Source organism: Bolinopsis microptera, chromosome 8 (assembly GCF_026151205.1).
Source record: "Bolinopsis microptera isolate Bmic1 chromosome 8, MBARI_Bmic_1.0, whole genome shotgun sequence".
NCBI lineage: Eukaryota > Metazoa > Ctenophora > Tentaculata > Lobata > Bolinopsidae > Bolinopsis > Bolinopsis microptera.
This window is the reverse complement of record NC_087079.1, coordinates 16,473,696-16,495,861: the sequence shown is the minus strand read 5'-3', so window position 1 is coordinate 16,495,861 and position 22,166 is coordinate 16,473,696. Positions and strand designations below refer to the sequence as shown.

Sequence of the window (22,166 nt, the reverse complement as noted above, 5' to 3'; positions counted from 1 at the left end):
CAGTCGATTGGCAAGGTTCTTAAAGCTCTAAATCACTTATTTTTTGCAAAAAAAACTGAAGAAATAGTTGTTAACGTGCCAAATTTTTCAGTCGCAATTAATAAAATTGTTCAAAATCGATTTCCTGAAATGTTTGGTGTGTAGTATGACTCTGTGTCTCTGAGGCCCAAAGCCATTGTGATTTGCGGCTCATGATCGATAAGGCCCACTGTCACTCAGACGTGAGGTTCTGGGGCACATCGCCTGAGCTACAAATAGATTAGAAGTTTTACTCCACGTTCAATAGTCAATACTGGTTTAAGATGTCTAACTAACCGTTGAAAAGATATTCCAAGTCCAAGTAATTATCAAATATTTATCCGGCCACTGCCCAGTTCCTGACATCATACTTATAGGGTTTGTGACCCCTATTGCCTATGTCAGGTGCTGAAGGATTGTATCAAAACCATACAATAGCATATTAAGCCCTCTGCCCTATCGATAGCCATAAACCGCATCTTGAAAATTGCAACGTGAAAATTTGCAATAAAAAGAAAAAACGAATTACCAAATTGGTAATTGTATTGGTGTAGCCAAAATTACCGATTTTTGCCAATTTCTCTACAAATAAGCATGTTAGAGCATATAATGATTCATAAGTCTTAGATAAATGTGCTCATTGCGAATATTTGTCAATATCGGACCTGTCGTACAAAAAACATGGGTTTAGATACCAAACATTTCAGGAAATCGATTTTGAACAATTTTATTAATCGCGACTGAAAAATTTGGCGCGTAAAATAATATTTCTTTAGTTTTTGCAAAAAAATAAGTGTTTTAGAACCTTAAGAACCTTGCCAATCGATTCGTCGTGCAAAAAAACATAGATTTAGACCCCTAACATGTTAGGAATGACATTATATATATTTCTCTCAAATTGTGCCTGGACATTTTGGTACTAAAAATGGGCTTGGCCAAATGTGAAATGGGCGATTTTCCCAGTCTGAATTTTAGGGCTCCGAAGTTTTTTCGGTTCTTAAGACCTTTTTGTCATACGTTGTATGACCCGCCGCGCACGAAGTGCGCGGCTCCCCCTATAGTGAAACGACCGTGGGGGTCGCAACGTGATACAAAGACCTTTGAGAGCTCGCAAAATCAGCCCTCTACTATCATGCAGGTAAATTGCCATAACTGACCGGACTAGAACACATCTACTGAAAAAGCATGCTTGGAACGTTTTGACTTGAATATCTAGCAATCTTCTTAGATATTCAGTCAGATATTTAAGTAAAAATGTTAAAAAATACTTTCTTTCTCTTTTATTGTGTTGTCCTCGTATCTCAATAAAGTTGTATTATTTAGCAAACAAAGTTTTGTATTCCAACAAACATCTTCTCTGATATAAACTATAATGTGTGTCGTATAAGTACTTCAGAGTGCATCATAAAATAAAATAATAAGCAGTTACATCACTGCTTATAATGTGATAACATTATTTTCACAACTTTGAGTTGTGAAAATAATTTTATCCAACGAGTTTGACGAGTTGGTAAATGTATTCTCTGATGATCTACGAAATGATGCTAGCGAATGCAGCATTTACATCGGAAATTAACGACCGATAATATTACTACATATAACACTCCAGAGTCAAACTTTCTAAAGGACACATCCTTATCTCTTAAAATTGTTACAGGTCGCTGAGATGTTGCTAATTATTTTAAATTGGTCAAATAAGCTCAGTGAAGCTCACACTCACACAAAACTTGCCACAAATGTTTGACTACTTGTTATTGACATTCTGTAAAATTTTGAAGCAAAAATATTTATCAGAACATAAGTTATGGCAATTTCTGTTTTTAAAATAATTAGCAACATCTCAGCGACTAAGGATGGACCAGGGAGATAACAATAGTTATCTCCCTCCCAGTTATTGCACCCCTATTTAATGCATTATATTAGCGTAAACAAGAGTGAGATAACAACTTTTACATTATGGACAGTTACACACTGATCATGAGAGAATGATATTTATTCCCCGTCACCGAGACTTTAACAAGCAGTGTCACTGAGAAAAAAAATGTTCCGTAAACTTTGTCGACCGAGTTGTTTCCCTTCCTATCCTGAAGGCAAAAAGTAGAGAATAAATATTTGTGTTCAGATATGCTATAGCCTAGGAGTAGGAGGTCACCAAATGTTGCAATATTGTCAACAATTATAACGACTTCTTCAAAATATTCGATGTTGTAAGGTCCACGGCACACTGCACTTTTCCCAAAATATTAATGCGTCGAAAGTTAGCAAATTATTCGGGTTCTTAACTGTTGAATTTTGGATTTTGGGTTGACCACCAGCCATGCCTGAGACTTACCTCAACAATGTGGTCTCTGTTAGTGTTAAAGTAAGATTTTTCTCGAAAAGGAATGTAATGACTAATGATGGTTTCAGCCGAGTCCCCACGTTACCCTTATAGCCGAACGTGCTCGTAAAGTTGCTGCTTGGGTTCTGAGTGCGTTTAAAACGAGGAACAAAGTCACCATGCTGACCATTTAGAAACCTCTCATCAGAAACCATCTCGAGATAAATCGCTCGCCCAAATTTAAAGAGAATTCTTGTGAAAAGGCCCTTTGGGTGTGAAATTGATTTAATCGGTGTATTTTTGGACGCTGATTCCGAATCACCTCCCATGACGTAGGGTAAAAATGCTTCCCTGGAAAGTTATGGGCAAAAAACCGTTTTGGTCACGTGACAGGTTAGTAAAACATGAATTCGATTGTTTAGGGCTCGCGGGTTAGGGTTGTGGTACTGGTAAGGGTTATGGATAGCTTCGGGGTTATGGTTAGGGTTGGGATTAGGTTTTATCATTAGGGGTCGTTCACATATTACGTAATCAGCCGAGGGAGGAGGGGGGTTTACAAATGCTTACGGTTGATTACGGGGGGGGGGGGTTTCGGTCGGGGGGGGGGGGGTTTCGGTAATCAACGATCGTTGATTACGTAATCAACATTTTCTTTTTTACCCTCTAGAATAATAACAATTTGAGAATATTTTAATTAAAATTTCACTCAATTTCACTCTGATAGTGATAAAATTTAGAAATTGATCGAATATCCGGCTATAATAATAAGTAGTTTAGAAGGTGCTTGGCCGGTAACAATGATTTCGGCTCATCATGATAGCATGATCAGAGTAGCATGAAACGTAGAGAAAGGTGTTTTCTAGGAAAAAAGTCGAGGGGGGTGTCAGGCCATGATTACGTAATATTGCTGTCAGGAGGGGGGGTGGGTCTTGATTACGGTTGATTACGGAAAGGGGGGGGGGGGGGGGGGGGGGGGGGGGGAGGGGGGGTAAAAATTGCTAAAATATTGATTACGTAATATGTGAACGACCCCTTATGTAAAACTGTTTTGTACGGCTGCAAAACCATAAAAACCAAAGTCACGTGAAATTTTTGGGCGAGCGAATTAGTAAGACTAAGAGCCCTTACATATTTCACATGTGATTTCAATCCAATGCAACTGTTTGACCATTGACGTATAATACGTCAATGACAATGGTGCTATAATAACCAGAAAATGACGTTATGATAACCAGAAAACATTAGAAAATGGGTTCTATTTTTGAGGATTTTAATGGAGGACAAAGTTCAAAGTTGAGCGATGAGATTTAAGAAGGGCGTGAATCGAACTTGGAACCGAGTAAAAGAAATTATTTGACTTAGAGTGGTAGCACTCAAAAAACTCACGTTTCTGTTAGTGTTGATTGCACTATCTGATATCAGATATATTATCAATGTTGGCTGATCTTATTGGCCGATCTTTTAAAATGAACTGACCCCACGCGAGTCGGGCAACGTTTCACTTATTTACCTGCGGTCAGTATGCAGTATTTCGATTTCGAAGAAATTTAGACATACCACTATAATTATAATCATTATATCATTGATCATTGGTAGATGACGATATCTGATATTATGATATCTACTTTCTACTTTTGAAAGTGGATGCATTGTTTAACATGCGAACGGCTAACCCTCCGTTTATGACTTTGATTATTCTTCGGCAAACAGTACATATAGCTAGGCTCTAATAACACTAAATTAATTAAAAACAGCATGTCATAGTAAACAAAAATTCAAAATTCGATCCTGAAAATTGCATAGATTTTCGCATTCCGGATTTCAGTTCTTAAATGAAATTGAACAAGCAAGGAGTTAAATCATTTTCAAAACTATGCACTTTCGCACATGACACGCTTCCTTGAATCCCATTCTGCATTCGTTAGTTTAAACGCTGAGTATTACTAAATGTTATAGTTTTAAGTTTCTAATTTTGGTTATAAATATATGCAGCCAGCACGACGGCTTTCATTACCCCTTATTTTCTAAAACCGGTCTCTAATCCTAATTATTACTCGGGGCTAGTATCCAGTATTTAATGGTGCGGGTATGGACATTTACCCTTCTTTTAGCGATTAAAGTAGCCTGCATCGAGGCTTGCAGTTGCTCTAACGAACAGAAACTTACCTTCCTGCACGAACTCAACGCAGAGCAGAGACATATCGGCGGTAAGTTTTCTTATCGGCGGGGTAAATTGCCTATTGCCATTGGTAGCCCTACGATCTCCACTCACTCGGAGTTGTCCTGTGATAAACTTATTGTGCCTTCTCATAAATCATTGGAAAGAGCATAGGAATAGCGGACGATCACAACAGAAATGAAATCATTTCCTCTTACTTGTAACTAGAATTATTATAGAAAAAGATGTTTGCACGTGCAAAATGCAAATGCGCTAATTGCATGTGCAAAATAACCTTTTTAGTCAATAACAAGGCGCTATTGCGATGAGCCATCGGCCAAGCTATTAAATATTAGTAAATTATTAAGAAATATATTTATAAATATGCATTAAACCTGGCTATAGTGGAAATAGAACTATTCGAAATTTGTGCCATGTGCTTAGAAACCTAGTAGTGATTTGTGGAGTAAAGTGCTTTATTATTGTAAATAAAGTGTATTGCTTACTGGCTATATTGGATTACGTGACTATCAAGTCATTTGCGGGGGTAGGAATGAACAACTCTATTTAAAGTTATATATTTAAGTAAATCCTTATAACCCCAGGTTTACTAGCAAGGGTCCAGAATAGCTTCCAAAGATATCTCAACTACAAAGATCTAGCTGAACATCTACTGACAATAGCTGCTCCAGATCTAGAGGAACTGTTAACAGAGGGCTCCAGGTTCGCTGAGACCATACTAGACAACCAGTCCGCTGCTGCTCAGGTGTTCAACTTGCACGTGACCCTGCCAGAGAGGGTGAGACTGGTGGTCCATGCGGGTCAGACCCTTCATAAACTTAGAGCGCTGGAACGGGCTATGTGCGGGGCTGGCACTAGGCCAGTTTCTCAGCTGAACAATGTAGAGGATATCATGTCTAGCTTTATTAAGTACAAAATACATCTTACAAGTCTGCTTATGATCTACAACTGTAACTGAAGTAGTTTGGATCGTAGGATACCCATTTTTTGGGATTGTCGTTTTTAATCTATTAATTTTGGACATGTGTTTGATTTTTGGCAATAATTGCTCAGTTGTTGGTAAATATAATGGGCGTGTTGCTTGTCCTCACTGTACTGTACTTGTTGAGACAACAACGGAGATTATCTATGTGTCGCAATTGTGTTCAGCTGTGTAAAATTTGATTCCATTCTATTCTATTCTATTCTAAGTTCTAAACTACCCCTTAAAATATAATGAGAATGTAGATTCATCAATTTTATCAGCAAACAACAAAATAAATGCGTTCGAAAACAGTATACAACATACATAATAGATACTCAAAGTTTAAACCTTAAAATAAAAGTAAATGGAGTTGAAAATAAACATACCACGTCCAAGAAAATATTCGATTATTGCACCAAGGGACCGTTCACATATTACGCCTAGGGAGAAAAGCTTGCGCTAGTGTAATTTCTGCGTCAGTAGCTACGTGTCAAGACTAAAACGGGGGAGCATGGGGGTCTGAAAGTTCAAAATCTGGCTTACAGATATGTGAATATATGAACGATCCCTAATAATATTAGAATTTCGATAGTGAAATCTCAAGGTGTTACAAATCCCGGGAAATCGTATAACTTGTCTTCCCAATACTGGAATCTCCGTTGTGGACGTGAACAGGGAGTCAGGAAGACTTTGCAGGAACTTAGTGTGGGAGTTTAATGATACTGAAATAAAGGAAATGATCAAATGCTGTTATATCATAATTCATATTGTTCTTATTTGCCAGACACCGGCACAGTGCTGTAAATTTAAAAAAACGATAACAGCCTAAAGAAAATAGACACAATTTGCTCAACAAAATAATTAGTATGAATACATCTAAGGTGGAAATAAAATAAGAGAAGTAACGGTACCTTGGGGTTGCCCCAGGAGTTGTCTTGGATACAGAGGTTAATGTAAAGATGGGTAGCGACTAGCCCGACCAGCATTGTTACCAGCACGTTAATGGAGAGTATACCAAACGAGGAGACATGGAACAGCGTTCCTAGCAGTCTGAGAATGGGAATAGTTAGGATTACTAAAGTTACGTGGAACAGTGTACCTAGCAGTCTGAGAATGAGAATAGTTAGGATTACTAAAGTTACGTGGAACAGTGTACCTAGCAGTCTGAGAATGAGAATAGTTAGGATTACTAAAGTTACAGGAATATGAAGCGCACACAGGCTGTATGTACACATAATACGTAGGTGAAACTTTATAATTTGACCCATTTAGGCCTGTCTTGAAATTATATGATCCGGAAATTGGACAGATCTTATTGGGAATTTGAGCAAACCCTATAACTCTCATTCATAAATGTTTGTGCAATTTTTGACAATAAATATACGAGTAACATTCAAGGAAAGTGTGGGAAGTGACTAGTGGATTGTAGTTCAGAGCGCGCGAAATAGGAAGAATAGTCGCGACTAGCGGGGCCCTTCGTTACGCCACTGGTACCCTGATGTTAACTTGCAGAATACTACAAGGTATCCTGAATTGAACTTTAAAAGTACTGCAAGGTACCCTGATATTAACTTGAAGAATACAACAAGGTACCTGGTACCTAAAGTTTACCTGAAGAGTACTGCAAGGTACCCTGATATTAACTTGAAGAATACTACAAGTACAAGGTATACGTATCCTGAATTGAACTTGAATGTATCATCTTCCAATTAAATTGCTCCCAATATTCCAAATGCTATCGCCTTTCAGACTTGCTCTCGGATCCCATAGTATTTTATTATCCTATCGGGTCCGATAGAAAATCCTATCGCCACTCTGAATTATTTAATCCTATCTCCGCTAGGATTAGCTCTCGGATCCCGTAGGATTTGAATTTCCTATCGTGTCCGAGAGCAAATCCTATCGCCACTCGGAATTGTTTAATTCTATCTCCGCTAGGATTAGCTCTCGGATCCCGTAAGATTTAAATTTCCTATCGGGTCCGAGAGCAAATCCTATCGCCACTCGGAATTGTTTAATCCTATCTCCGCTAGGACTAGCTCTCGGATCCCGTAGGATTTGAATTTCCTATCGTGTCCGAGGGCAAATCTTATCGCCACTCGGAATTGTTTAATCCTACTGCGCTAGGATTTGCTCTCGGATCCTGTAGGATTTGAATTTCCTATCGGGTCCGAGAGCAAATCCTATCGCCACTCGGAATTGTTTAATTCTATCTCTGCTAGGATTAGCTCTCGGATCCCGTAAGATTTAAATTTCCTATCGTGTCCGAGAGCAAATCCTATCGCCACTCGGAATTGTTTAATCCTATCTCCGCTAGGATTAGCTCTAGGATCCCGTAGGATTTGAATTTCCTATCGTGTCCGAGGGCAAATCTTATCGCCACTCGGAATTGTTTAATCCTACTGCGCTAGGATTAGCTCTCGGATCCCGTAAGATTTAAATTTCCTATCGGGTCCGAGAGCAAATCCTATCGCCACTCGGAATTGTTTAATCCTATCTCCGCTAGGATTAGCTCTCGGATCCCGTAGGATTTGAATTTCCTATCGTGTCCGAGGGCAAATCTTATCGCCACTCGGAATTGTTTAATCCTACTGCGCTAGGATTTGCTCTCGGATCCTGTAGGATTTGAATTTCCTATCGGGTCCGAGAGCAAATCCTATCGCCACTCGGAATTGTTTAATTCTATCTCTGCTAGGATTAGCTCTCGGATCCCGTAAGATTTAAATTTCCTATCGTGTCCGAGAGCAAATCCTATCGCCACTCGGAATTGTTTAATCCTATCTCCGCTAGGATTAGCTCTAGGATCCCATAGGATTTGAATTTCCTATCGGGTCCGAGAGCAAATCAGAGCTCAACAGCCGTAAGCTAGTCACATCAATTTAATTAAGTCCGAAAATGCGTGCGCTCCAGACCTTACGATGATCTTAAGTCTTTGCGCGTTACGTAAAGTTAGTGAATCCGGAGTATTTGAGACAATTGGGGCAACTTTATGAAAATAATGTCAGGCACTTTACAAGAAGGTAACATCGCAGCAGTGGCTTTTCAAATCCTACGGACGTCTGCACTCTAACTCTCTACTTTAAGTAGTTTGCTAATTTACACGATAATATTAAATGTTTAACAATTTTCTGTGGGATAGAAAGTTTGGTGTTACCGACTACTGCATACGCCGCGATGACTAACGGAAAGGACGATCTTGAAGAATTTGAAGTTACTATCATCTGACAAATTTGATAAAGGAGCAGAACTCAGCATCCTACAATATCAAAGACTCAGAAAGGCACTCATTCAGTTAATCGCGTTTGGTACCTTAACCGACTCTCACTCGCTTGCCTTGGGGCTTGTCAACAAGTGTTGGAGAGTCGGACACGCCCAAAGGACTGCTTGTTCCTGATTCTAGTCAAAGCAACATTCATTACCCGAAGTACGTCTCCTCTCTGTACTCCAGGATGGAAAAGGACAATCTACGAAAAGAATACTTAAAAACCAAAATGATTCTCTCATCGTTATCAAACTGGAATTCTGTCTACGAGACCCCAGTCTATCTGGATACAGCCCACATTCCTCATGTATGAATTACCTTGAGCGTCTGACGACGACATAATATCATACGTCAATCTAGTGGCTCTTCTCGGAAGTGTCGAAGATGACGAACAAATCGATTATAACGATTGCAATTGGTCGTGCAAAGGTGAAACACGTACCCCGGCAAAGCCTACGTTTTCATTACTTCCGAACGGGAGAAGGAAAAAAAAGGTTTCCTCACTCGAGTGAAGAACTCGTTGTTTAGGAAAGGCACATACCGCTGCGCTGCGTATGCGGTGGATAGCAAAGCTACCTCCATCGGTGATGGACTTTCTGAATTGTCGAAGAAACTGAAGGCGTTTATGAAGAACCGATTGGAACGTATTAGACAATCGGAACCATCTTGAACCGATTTCGAAGATCTTTTCTGTGGGACTAATTCTAGCTTTATCCCGCTTATAAGCATGCACCCAACAGTATGGCGAAGAGATGAAGTTCGCAACTAGCAAGCCTAGAAAAAATAGACAAGATCGAGGACTACCAAGACTATTCCTGTCTATAATTCCCAGAATTGGATTAGACTCTCACGTCGGAGACCAGAAACAAAGCAGACTCCATGAATGAAGGGCGGCCGTGTAGTAGGACGAGGACTCCCAAAACGAAGATGGATCAAGAAAAACAGCTGATCAAACACTAGCATTTCATCTACTATATCATTTTTAATTGTGTTTGTATTATACCATTGTACTATCACAAAACGTTAAAAAAAGCAAAAAAAACACGGATGTATATCTCAAAAAACACAAAAAAAAGAGATATTTCCCAAAAAACCAAAAAAATGTTTTCTATACTTCCTTATCACTTTCCGAGATAAGACCCGAATTTGTAGTTTTATTTGTCCTAAAATTGAATACAACCACTTACAGTTGTACAACAATTTTCCATATTGAATAATATAATATTGCGTGATTAGAAATTTGTTGCTCTGGTAAAAATTGATCCGATACAATAACAAATGCGGATTTGAAATTTGAAGTTTCACTGTACAGACTAGTTTCTCAATGGCTTGACCGTACATCTTTTTCGGCTGATATTCGCGAACATAAAGCACCTTAACGCGAAGGTTAAACTTACTCAAGGAGGGTTTGTTTGGAGCTGCAGAGGAGGAGCAGGGATATTATGAGGGGGAGCACAGACTTCTCTATGTTGTTCCTCGTCCACATCCAGATCAACATCGCCATTATTATGTGATGAGCCTGAGAGAGAAACGAACTGTAAATTCGAGACGCACTTATCTCGTTGATACAATTTATCTCGTTGATTAAATCTGAATGACACAAAAGCAAATCAACAGAGAAGTTTATTATTTATATTGAACAGAAAAAAGTAAAGAAAATAAAACGAACCAAGCTGATGTTAGCCTCGAAACTAAGTTGGATATACTTCCAGCTGAATTCAATACCGCGTGCTCCGACCCAAAGAGGAAGGAGCCTCATGCTGATCAGCTCAGCCATGGCCCATCCTGGTGACAAGAACAATGTTAGATATTATGTCAAGCAAAGGGGCAATCTTTTGGTTCCATAAGTGGGGTATGAATACTAATGCAACGAAGGCTCTACGTTAAATCTTATAATGTTTTTAATATCTTTTAGTTAACAAAAGTTCAAGAACGTACCGACTCCAGCGACCAATATTTTGAGATCACCTCTCCCAATCTGTTGAGATATAATGACGAAGAGTCCGATAAGATCAAACAGCTCCACTGCTCCCTTCATGAGTTCACCGTGAAGGTCAATCTTCCCCACTGGTACTTCGTAGGTGGGGAAGAAGGTAGCCAGGATTATCATCTGCATACAGAAAAATGAGTACAAACTTCAATATTTACATATGTATGTGTTTTTAATATAATAAAATACACAGGCTCCCCTGCAGATATTTTAAAACTAAGTAGCTCTACCAAGCACATATATTTAAGAAAGATATCCGATATTAACCCAAGAGGTGAGCAGAGCTAGATTAGCAGGATATTCTCACCTTGCATAGCTGTGTCAAACAGTATACACCTCCGGCTTTCACACATGGCCAGAACGAACTGTACTCTGATCTGAAATACAAAATTTATTTGTATAAAATCAAGGAATATATTGCAACACTGAAGATAGTAAATTGTGTGTAGAATTCAAGCTAAACTAATTATGATAATTGAATAATCTTAATTTTCGATTAAATAAATTAGCAACAGATTAAGTAATCTAAGTAAATTGTTAACAGATTGAGTATAATCTAATTTATACTCACAGTTTAGAGTTCTTGTACACTATGAGGTAGGGGAAATATGCCAGAGCAAAGCAGTTACCAAAATGGAACAGGGTCATTGCTAATCCCCTAACAGAAGGTTAAAGATTAAAACAATGTTCTCAAGAAATTAGATATATAGCATTTCTTTTGGCGAGTAATTAAGCAAAGTGATCCAATTATTTTTAATACTTTCAACACTACTATATAACAAATAATTTGAGCCTGATGAAAGTGTAGCACACTGAAAGCTCGCGTTTCCTCCTAAACAGTAGCTTCACTTGTCTTACCTAGTCTCTACTACCGGATATTATCCCTAAAATCATTATCTGATTCAATTATGTATGAAAATAGTATGAACAAGAAGGTTTACATAGAAAAGGTTGATGGTTCAATTGTCAAGTAAAATTTGGAGTTGATTTAAAATTGTGAAGTGAATATTTGCTAACGAATTACATCATGTTGGAGCTCCCAAAACCTTGGAAGTGATTCTATTGGATAGAAGTAATGAAAGGACAGAAATCAGAGTTGTGAATTCTGCTGTTCGGAAATGGTTCTCTTACTTTAATATACTGGAAATCTTAGTTGGACATATGGATGAAGTGGTAAGGAAAATCTGTGCAGGGATCTAAATATAGACAATATCTGATCCACAGTTTGTCACTCTCATGACAGAATGAGCTAATATGAGGACAATTGATAACTCTCAATCTCATCGATCTGTAAGATAATTATTAAATTATTATAGCTAATAATTTAATTAATTATTAACAGGCCCCTTAACGTGGGCAATAACATACGCTTTATAAATTATATAAACAAATTCGAGTCTACTTTTCCGATTTTGCTAATTGTCTATTTAGATCTGTTTCGGTCCTTCGTGGGAGTTCCCAGATCTGCTGGTTGAGAATGCTCAACGTTTTAACATCATGATGCTTGACTGCTTTATTGATCCGGGCAGGCACCGGGGGCAGACATCCCAACACCAGTGCGTTGGGACATAGTGTTGGTCTGATTCAGGATGTGTTAGATCCCAGAGAAGTAGCCATCCCCTCTACTGCTTCAGCTCAGCGGCAGCATGAGTCCTGTAAGATCTGTAAGATTGGGATGGAACTCCCCCTACGGCTCTTATTGCTGCCAACAAAAGGAATACAAATTGCTAACAAAAGCACTCAGTACTCTCCCTTCATGACATACAGAATGCAAGGTCTAGTAGATTGTCTTCTTAAGTTATCTGCTCAAGTCCCATGCAAGTGGATGTGATAGTCTGGATAGTTGTTTGTCGTATTAATAGAAATTTTCACTTATCTGCACAACACAAACTGCCTTTAGCACACATGTAAAGTGTCTCCCTTTCGTTATCCCTCTCACAGAAACTTTTCGCTACAGTAGGAGCAGCAGAAAATGTTAAAATGAATAGAATTGTAAGTGTTTGTGCTCAAATGGACATTGGTATCAAATTTGAATAATCCTACGTAATGTCACAATCGTTTTTATGCACCTTAAATATTTCTTCTCTTTGATTTTTAACGTCTGATCGTACAAATGGCTACGTGGCCGATTAGTTAGAGCTTCCAGCTTCTGTACTGAAGTTCTAGGGTTTGAATCCCAGTGGTACCTAGTCTAGGGAGATAGCTAAGGATTCGTTTCATCTGTGCAAAGTTTCACATTACAGTAATGTCTCAGAGAATTACCGGAAAACTGTAGTTGATGTTAACACGGATTGGTGCCCCACGAAAAACCTCACCGGTTTGAACGGGAGGTGCATGGGTGTTTCTAACCTATGCAAAGGAAGGGACTAGCCATCTCTACAACAAGGAAAGGCTCTAATAGCCTCTACTAACCTTAAAACCGCAGCATAACAGCTTTTCCCACAGGCAAATAACACCTTCCGCAGGAAACTAACACGCTCACAGGATCCCACATGACGTGTAACCCCAGGATTTGGTTTTGAATCGGACACTGAAAACAACGATAGAGGAGCGGTCTACACGCTCACAAGCTACCATGTCTCGTGTAACCCCAGGATTTAGCACGCTCACAGACTACCACGTCTCGTGTAACCCTAGGACTCTAACACTTAACAGATTCTAACACACTCACAGGCTCCCACGTCTCGTGAACCCCAGGATTTGGTTTTGAATCGGACACTGAAAACAACGATAGAGGAGCGGTCTACACGCTCACAAGCTACCATGTCTCGTGTAACCCCAGGATTTAGCACGCTCACAGACTACCACGTCTCGTGTAACCCTAGGACTCTAACACTTAACAGATTCTAACACACTCACAGGCTCCCACGTCTCGTGAACCCTAGGATTTGGTTTTGGATCGGACACTCAAAACAACGATTGAGGAGCGGTCTACACGCTCACAGGCTACCATGTCTCGTGTAACCCCAGGATTTGACACGTTCACAGGATTCCATGTCTCCTGTAACCCCAGGATTTAGCACGCTCACAGACTACCACGTCTCGTGTAACCCTAGGACTCACTTAACAGACTCTAACACGCTCACAGGCTACCACGCCTTGTGTACCCTAGGATTTTGTTTTGGATCGGACACTCAAAACAACGAGAGGAGCGCGGTCTATACGCTCACAGGCTACCATGTCTCGTGTAACCCCAGGACTCTAACACTTAACAGACTCTAACATGTTCACAGGCTTCCACGTCTCGTGTACCCTAGGATTTGGTTTTGGATCGGAAACTCAAAACAACGATAGAGGAGCGGTCTACACGCTCATAGACTACCACGTCTCGTGTAACCCCAGGATTTAACACGCTCACAGGCTATCAAGTCTCGTGTAACCTTAGGATTTAACACGCTCACAGGCTACCACGTCTCGTGTAACCCTAGGACTCTAACACTTAACAGATTCTAACACGCTAACAGGCTCCCACGTCTCGTGTACCCTAGGATTTGGTTTTGGATCGGACACTCAAAACAACGATTGAGGAGCGGACTACACGCTCACAGGCTACCATGTCTCGTGTAACCCCAGGATTTTACACGTTCAAAGGCTACCACGCCTCGTGTACCCTATGATTTGGTTTTGGATCGGACTCTCAAAACAACGATAGAGGAGCAGTCTACACGCTCACAGGCTACCATGTCTCGTGTAACCCTAGGATTTAACACGCTCACAGGCTACGACGTCTCGTGTAACCCTAGGACTCTAACACTTAACAGACTCTAAAACGCTCACAGGCTTCCACGTCTCGTGTACCCTAGGATTTGGTTTTTGAATCGGACACTCAAAACAACGACAGAGGAAAGGTCTACAGTGACGTTACAGGAACATTGCATACTCCTACGAGTTGCACGTAGCAGGCCATGACCGTCCCTGGAAGTCCCTGTCTCCTCATCGTTAACCCGTAAGGGGTTGCACCAGGGGCGGTGGTAACAGAACTTCAAGACTCTCGGAGTCTGTTGTCGATATCTATGTATAATATAATTATGGTATATAACTTGGGAGTCTCTCTCTCTTTAGCAGCAGGAGTTGGAGAATGGGGACGCGTTGTGAAAGCAACCGCAAGGAAGGCTTACAGTGGACGCCGACCAATCAAAAGAAAGAACACGGATTGGTGTTAATACGGATTGGCAAGGTATCAGGAAAGTTCTAATAGCTTCACAGAGGGGATGAAGAGTGATGAAAATGCGCGCGGCGCAAGAAATATTTTTGATATATTTGTTATTTCAATCCCAATTTTGTCCATCCACTGTCCACGGCTTAACGGGTGATACTCGTAAAATATCTGTTCCATATATTGGAACAGGACCGTCGACGAGTCCAACTCGGCGCGCGTCCTGGTCACAGGAGGAGCTAAGTGCAAATAAACTGTCACTAACTGCTACAAACTGCCACTAACTGCCACAAACTGCCACTAACTGCCACAAACTGCCACTAACTGCCACAAACTGCCACTAACTGCTACAAACTGCCACTAACTGCCACTAACTGCCACTAACTGCTACAATCGCGCCCACGCATTTGCGCGCGACAGTAGCAGTTAGTGGCAGTTAGTGGCAGTTAGTGGCAGTTAGTAGCAGTTAGTGGCAGTTTTTATGCGCGTCGGGATTTCAAATCGAGCGCTCATCAATTTTTATAATAGCAAGTCCGCAGCGTTTAGAGCTGCATTGTTGATTATTGGGCAGCGCTCAGCCTGTCATTCCGCCGAATCTCTATTCATTAACGAACATGATAGCCTGAGGTTCCCAGGTAACATTGTTGACTAAACCAGACTGTGCACGTTGTGCTAGATGTCAAATGTTGCAGATAGCGTATACGTTTTTTAAAACTATGTTTTGATTTGATTTGACTTGACTTGATGCTTAACTTGTAGTAAACGGTCGGCCGTTTTACAACACGGCAATATGACTGCTTGTGTTAGTTTCGACACTAAATATTTTGTTCTCGCTGCATGAGTATATAAATGTTTGATATGAATTATGAAATGAGAAGTCGTGTATTATGTAATATAATAGATTCAGAAGACTCGTAAATGTGCAAGTATATGAATACAACAACAGTGATTTCTCTCCGTGGAGACAGGGGTGCAAGAAAAAAACATTGTTGATATAAACAGTCTAGATCTTAACTTGGAGCCACAAGGCCAAGGGTAATTTTTGATTGTTAAGGGAATTTTTTGAATTCTTTAAGGGTTGATTTTATATAGGGTCATTACTATATTATGTGTATATTGTTTGAATAATTGTATTATATTAGTATATGAATATTTATATTATATCATATCCATTGAATTATATTCATGGGACCAGCAAAAGCTCACAGCTAACAGCATTTATTTTTATTTATGATCAATGATAAGATGATAAGTTCATTATGAGCAATTTTTAATTTAGTTCGTATCAGGCTAGGAGTCTAGTAATCGAGTTTTATTTGTTAATAAAAAAAACTTCTCTACGGTATTAGGAAAACTGCTGTGATAGACCGGAGCGCAGCAAAAAATTTAATAGCTTGTCCTGGACCGAATTCTACCAAATATTTACTACAAGCATGACACTTTTCGGATTTAGAAGGGTGCTGTCCAGACTATGAGTATGTTAACGGTGCGCGGTGATATCATTGAAGCTAAAGTCGGCACTAAAAATTAAAGTAAATATACCTCACGCCACACACTAATTGCATACGTTTGTAATTTCATTGTCTCTTATCAGCTTGCTTATTTCTCCTACCCGAACGCCTAACGGAGAGATTACTTTGTTATTTTACGTATCTGACAGGTAAAAATTAATAACAATAATTTTCACCTACTGAACGTATTCATAATAGAAAAGTTGCTAGTTTGGTTCTCCACCGTGCAATATGATCTGTTTCACGTTCCACTTCCGGTTCACTCTTTAAGATAAAAGCCTCTAATCGATGATTTTGCCCTTATAGCTTAGTTGTACTTGTAGTGAATTCGTACGGAACGTTCACTAAAAATAGTCTGTGAACGCGTTCGCTAAAAGATTTTAACGTTTGGAACATAAGGAACGTTAAAACAGGGCCTCCCACGGATTAAACAGTTTTGTGCGGAGAAAGAAGTGAAGAGAGAATGAAGCCAAAGAGTTCTCCGACAATTGTTCCAGCCAGCCTCACCGCAGCAACGCCAACAGCAAGCAGGGACTTATTCTAATCCATGCAACCTATACAACGCTGACCAAGAATGGACACAGGACATGCCACGGTACCACTATGATATTTGATTTGATTCTCCGTGATAGCACTAGCAGTAGCAGAATTTGCTGCTTGTAATTCCTGGGCGTTGCTAAACCTGTCATTCCGCCCTATCTGCTATAGACATATTTTTAATCGCCATAATATGTTCAATGTTAAATCAATGTGTTTAACTTAATAAATGCAAAAGCCTGAGCGAGGTACCGTACCCAGGTAAATTGATCTTTGCAAGTTGAATTTGCGTTTCTGAAACCACTCTCTGCACTGGTAATTGTATTTAAAAGGGAACACAAAATGATGAACGTGACCAAAATTATTCCCCGCGCGACGCGATAGGTAGCCGATAACTGATAAGATTCTCTTTCAGCATTCAGTTTCAGTTAATTCTGGGTAATTCGCGCGTAAAATCATATTGGCACGTGTGCGTTCCATGTTCTCAGAATTAGGCAACGGTAAGTTTATAATCTTTAACTTTAACTGTTTGGAAACAGGTGTTGTTATTTTATGCTGGGAATCCCAAAAAGTGCTTGATCGGCCAGTTCATCATTGTGTCTCGCTAAATACTTGGCTAGTTTCATTATGCTTCGACTAATCATCACTGTTGGCTTGGGGATGGTATTCAACTGTTGAGGGCTTACCTACTGTAACAACCATTGATACGCTTATAGTTATCAAACAGCAACTAACCGATATCCAATGGGTCTCAGCCATAGATTTAGAACAATATAGGCTCAACGGTGGCTCGGAAAAGTATAATCTGTATGTTATGGTCTTATATATGATTTTGGTCTATTAGACCGAGTTTTAAGTGAAATATATCCTCCAGAGATGATTATGAATAAAAATAATACTTCAGTTCGTGAAACTGACTTTTTAGATATTAGTCTTACTAATTACTATCACTATCAATATTTATAAGGGAAAATTTTTTTAAAAACTTTACGACAAGAGGAACGATTATAATTTTGATGTCATTAATTATCCCTATTAGATGGGAATAATCCCAAAGGCCAGTATTATGGTAAATTTATTAGTCAGTTAGTTCGTTTAGCTCGTATTAATAGTTCTTATAACAGTTTTATTTTGGATTGTAAAAATTTAGTTCGTAAACTTGCACGACAAAGTTTTAATATTGCTGCACCTTGCGCAAACGGTTTGAAATCTTCGTCGACAAGTATTTTAACATTTGGGGAAAATTTGGGATTAATTTTACTTCGGAATATGTATTTTAGCATGACGTGTCATTCTTTTTTTTAGTTCAGTTCGTTTTCAATTTTTAATCTTAATTTTAATTTTCAGTACGTTTTACCTAACAAAATCATTTTTTACTTTTAGCTAGCAGAATGGTTTTCAGATTGCATTAATGAACTGTGCTATGAGCTGGTCCCAAGTCCAGACGCCATTTTATTCTTTGTAATTTTCAATAACCCTGTCTAGTCATTGACTACTGATTTATGAAATCACTAATCCTTTCGATTTCTGTGCCACTAACTGCCTTGATTTCATCAGTCCCTATATTGATAGGTTCATGCGCAAATTTACCTAGTTTAGCCGTCATTAATTAGGTACAGACCACTAAAAATAGTTTGTGAACGCGTTCGCTAAAAGATTTTAACGTTCGCAACATAATGGTAAAGGAACGTTAATCAGATTTAAAATATCAACACGTCGACACGCCATCGTTTCCCGCAATTTTACATGTTCTAGATGAGTTAGGAGAGTTTTAGCGCGCATGCATGCACGTTTCACTTTTCAGGCCCTAAAACTCCGCTATATAGTGTTTCTAGGGTTTTGTGTTCACCCGGCTTATATATCAGGGATTTGATCAACACACGAATCAGGATGTCTGGAAGGAGTTTCGGCAGTATCGAGATAGCCCGACCACTGTCCGCGGACAACTGTCCACGAACACCTGTCTACCAGATAATTACTGCATAATGACAGTATCCCCTGAATCAAGCAGGGTTCACATCATCCCCTGAATCAAGCAGGGTTCACATCATCCCCTGAATCAAGCAGGGTTCACATCATCGCACGCGAATTTCAATCAGCGGTGGTGTCAAGGCTTATTAAACGATTAAGCAACCTTACGGGAGGCGGTGGGTCCATTAATTTCGTCCATTAGACAGAAGAGTACCATGTCAGGAATTGGAATAGCTGTTGTTGATGATGGCAACTGATAATACTTCACCAAAAACGAACGACTTATATACCACATTTTAATCGTAATCATTTATTTCATTGAGCAATCAATATTATTCTACTACTTGGAAGGAGTTTCTAGATGTCATGGACACGTGGTGGAATTAAACTGGAATTAAACTGGAATTAAATTAAACTGGAATTAAACTTGAAATTACCAAGGAGAACACTAACGGACTCGTTTTGGCTATACATCAATTCATAAATAAGTTCATATATAAAACAAAAGCCGAATAAAAGTATGAAAATAAAATCTTAAAATTTAACCGCGTTACAATATCACGAAGTGGAAATAAAATCAAATATAATAATTTAAATGCTAATAGAAATTCTGGATGTGTGCATAAAAGCAAGTCCAAGGAGATATGTTAAACTACATAAGGTGATGGGACGTTGAAGGAGATGAGTAGGGGACGTGAAGCGAGGATTAGGACTTAATCATAGGATTTCGAAGGTTTGAAGAGTCTGTTAGGTGGTGATTGCTAGGACTTCATAGGAGGTGATAACTAGGACTTCTTTTCAGGAGGATGTCGAAGGTGAAAGGATTCTGTGAGGTACTTTCCAAATTCAGTAGCATGGAATGAGTTCATGATGGCCCCATATTCTTTGAGCATTATGAGGCTTTTAAGGTTGTCTGAGAGGTTGGACCGGAGGGAGTTGTAGCTGGGGCATTCATTTATAACGTGGTCCTCGGTTTCAAGGATAGGTGTTTCAAAGAATGGTAGTTCTTCGAAGAACCGCATGACGTCGGTGTCTGAGGAGCAGCAAAAGCGACATGTTTTCAGTGCTGTGTTGTAGCGATCTCCAGTGTAGCGACCTTTCTCAATCCTCAGATCGTGACTGCTAGATCGAAGTTTTGCAATGTTAGCTCTTTTGACCCTGCATGGGAGCTGTAAGTACAGTTCTTCACCAAACTCAGCTTTGACCGCAGTGTAGAATGACATTTTAGGCTGGTTGTGAAGATCCTTCTTCCAGTGGTTGACAAATGTTTCGTGTATGTGTTCACGAGCCGCAAGGGTGTGGGGTAGGTGTGGCTTAGCGACAGTGCTAGTCTTGATGATAGTAGACCATGCATCATACCAGGTAAGGTTCAGTTGTTTCTGTTCCTGAAATGTATGGTGCAGGGTGTTCACGTTACCTACAACCGCTTGTGATGCTCTACAGAAGTAGGCAATACATTGAGGGAGGACGGTTACTGTCCAGGGGGTTCTACCTGTATCTCCGTAGCAGAAGTTGTTATTTGCCTTTTTGTGGACACCCAATATCCATTTAAGAATTTTCAAGTGAGTAGTTTCAAGAGCATCTTTTGCTGCTGCTTTGGGAAGACTCGCTTCTTGATTTTTTGAGAGGATGGCTTTCACGATGTTGGTTGATGGCAGCCAAATAGGGCATCCATATGTGGCCACTGGCTTGACTAAGCTATCAATGAGTTTTAGCATCGTGCTAGTGGTAAGGGCTCTCGTGTCAATAGTTCGTCTCAGAGAGAAGAATGAGCGAAGAGCTTTCTTCCTAAGTTCATCGATTGCTTGCTTGAAGGAACCGTTCAGGGAGAACTGGATTCCTAGATAGCAGTATTTTCTGACGGGTGCGATGTCCAAGTTGCCTAGTTTGAAGCCGTAAGCACATTTCAGTATTCGTGAGCTTGTGTTAAAGACCATCACGCTGGTTTTGTTGATATTCACAGACAGCTCCCACTTTTCAGCATAGTCATGCAAGCAATTGAGCAGTTTCTGTAAGCTGCCCGCATCCAGCGCTAAGAGTACCAGGTCATCTGCCCATAGGAGGTGACTTACTTTTACACCGTTTAATAAAGGTACATCCAATTCCTCGATTTGTTCAAGTCTGATCGAGAGCTCGTGGATATAGAGTTTGAAGGTGTGACGGCGCAACAAAGAAGAAGATACTTTAATTTCGCAGTACACGTTCTACCGAGAGAAAAGAGGCTTATTCTCTACTGACGCTGCCTCAAGATTTTGACGGTCCAGTCTCTTGGTGGAGCAACTTCGGTTGAGAGGTACCCGAACTACAGAGTTTTCCAACGAAAGCGCTGTCGCAATCGACATCAGCCTCACCCTGTGAGACGAATTGGAGCTTGTACGACTGGGTGATAAACAAAAAAAGAAACCGCCCCACAGTTAACAAGCAGCGAGACCTTATTATTATTTATGTTATTATATTTATGTTATTATATTTATGTTAACACAAGTTTGCGTCTTATGAAAAATTCACGAATTAAGGAGCAATAATTTTATTATTATTTGCTTATTGCTATACTAGTGACTTATTTTTATTCATTGTTGTTTAGGTATTTACTGTCTAATTCCGACAACATAGTTTTATCTCATTGTATCCATTTAAAGTTAAAAACGGACATTAAAATGAACGCTCGGAGCCCGGAGGCATTCAAACGTTTACGTACGGGCGTTGACTTGAACGTAAATGGGCAGACTATTTAACTTTAAGGTTAAACGGATATTAATATATGTACGCTATGCCCTAGCTGGGGCCTCTTCTCAGACTCTCGAGCGTTCAATTTGAATTGGTGTCGATTCAAAATTAAAGTTAATTAAAGTTCAATAAGATAAACTTATCATTGCTGGTTTGATTTTGGAACCTTCTCTAGACCTAGTAATTTTGGATTCGTAAGTAAAAGTTATGTGCGAGAATAGCTTCCCAGTCCCACGTCAAAGTGATTTATAGATTATCCTTATTTTTAAGGGAATCGTTAGGTATTCGTATACTTATAGTATAGTTTTAATATTACACGTACGTGACCAATATTATTCCCCGCGCGATGTTATTACAAATTAGATTCTCTTTCACTTTGATCAGTTTCTTTCAAAAACAGATTCGCGCGTCAAATATATTAAGTTTGCGCGCTTTTGGTACTCCCAAAAGTACGTCAAAATGCAATTCTGTGAATTGCATTATTATAAATTTATAGTCATAGGTAATAGGCTCCATGTCATTGTCCACAGG

The 22,166-nt window shown here is 39.6% G+C and overlaps 2 protein-coding genes across 2 annotated transcripts in view; one reads left to right on the top strand and one right to left on the bottom strand.

Moving 5' to 3' along the window:
- The first annotated feature begins 4,320 nt into the window (after positions 1 to 4,320).
- LOC134819412 (uncharacterized) lies at positions 4,321 to 5,578 on the top strand. The gene is made up of 2 exons (XM_063829360.1): positions 4,321 to 4,545; positions 5,102 to 5,578. The coding sequence occupies exons 1-2, from the start codon at positions 4,416 to 4,418 to the stop codon at positions 5,473 to 5,475; spliced, it is 504 nt and encodes a 167-aa protein (XP_063685430.1). The 5' UTR covers positions 4,321 to 4,415; the 3' UTR covers positions 5,476 to 5,578.
- A 175-nt stretch (positions 5,579 to 5,753) lies between these two features.
- LOC134819405 (BOS complex subunit TMEM147-like) overlaps positions 5,754 to 22,166 on the bottom strand; it is a 31,648-nt gene continuing 15,235 nt past the window's right edge. Inside the window, exons 2-8 of the mRNA XM_063829352.1 lie at positions 11,305 to 11,393; positions 11,041 to 11,110; positions 10,682 to 10,853; positions 10,413 to 10,528; positions 10,141 to 10,262; positions 6,393 to 6,531; positions 5,754 to 6,203 (exon numbers count right to left, since the gene is read on the bottom strand). Of these exons, the coding sequence (XP_063685422.1) occupies positions 6,195 to 6,203; positions 6,393 to 6,531; positions 10,141 to 10,262; positions 10,413 to 10,528; positions 10,682 to 10,853; positions 11,041 to 11,110; positions 11,305 to 11,381 (705 nt within the window). The 5' untranslated portion in view covers positions 11,382 to 11,393 and the 3' untranslated portion in view covers positions 5,754 to 6,194. The remainder of the gene's footprint in view (positions 6,204 to 6,392; positions 6,532 to 10,140; positions 10,263 to 10,412; positions 10,529 to 10,681; positions 10,854 to 11,040; positions 11,111 to 11,304; positions 11,394 to 22,166) is intronic.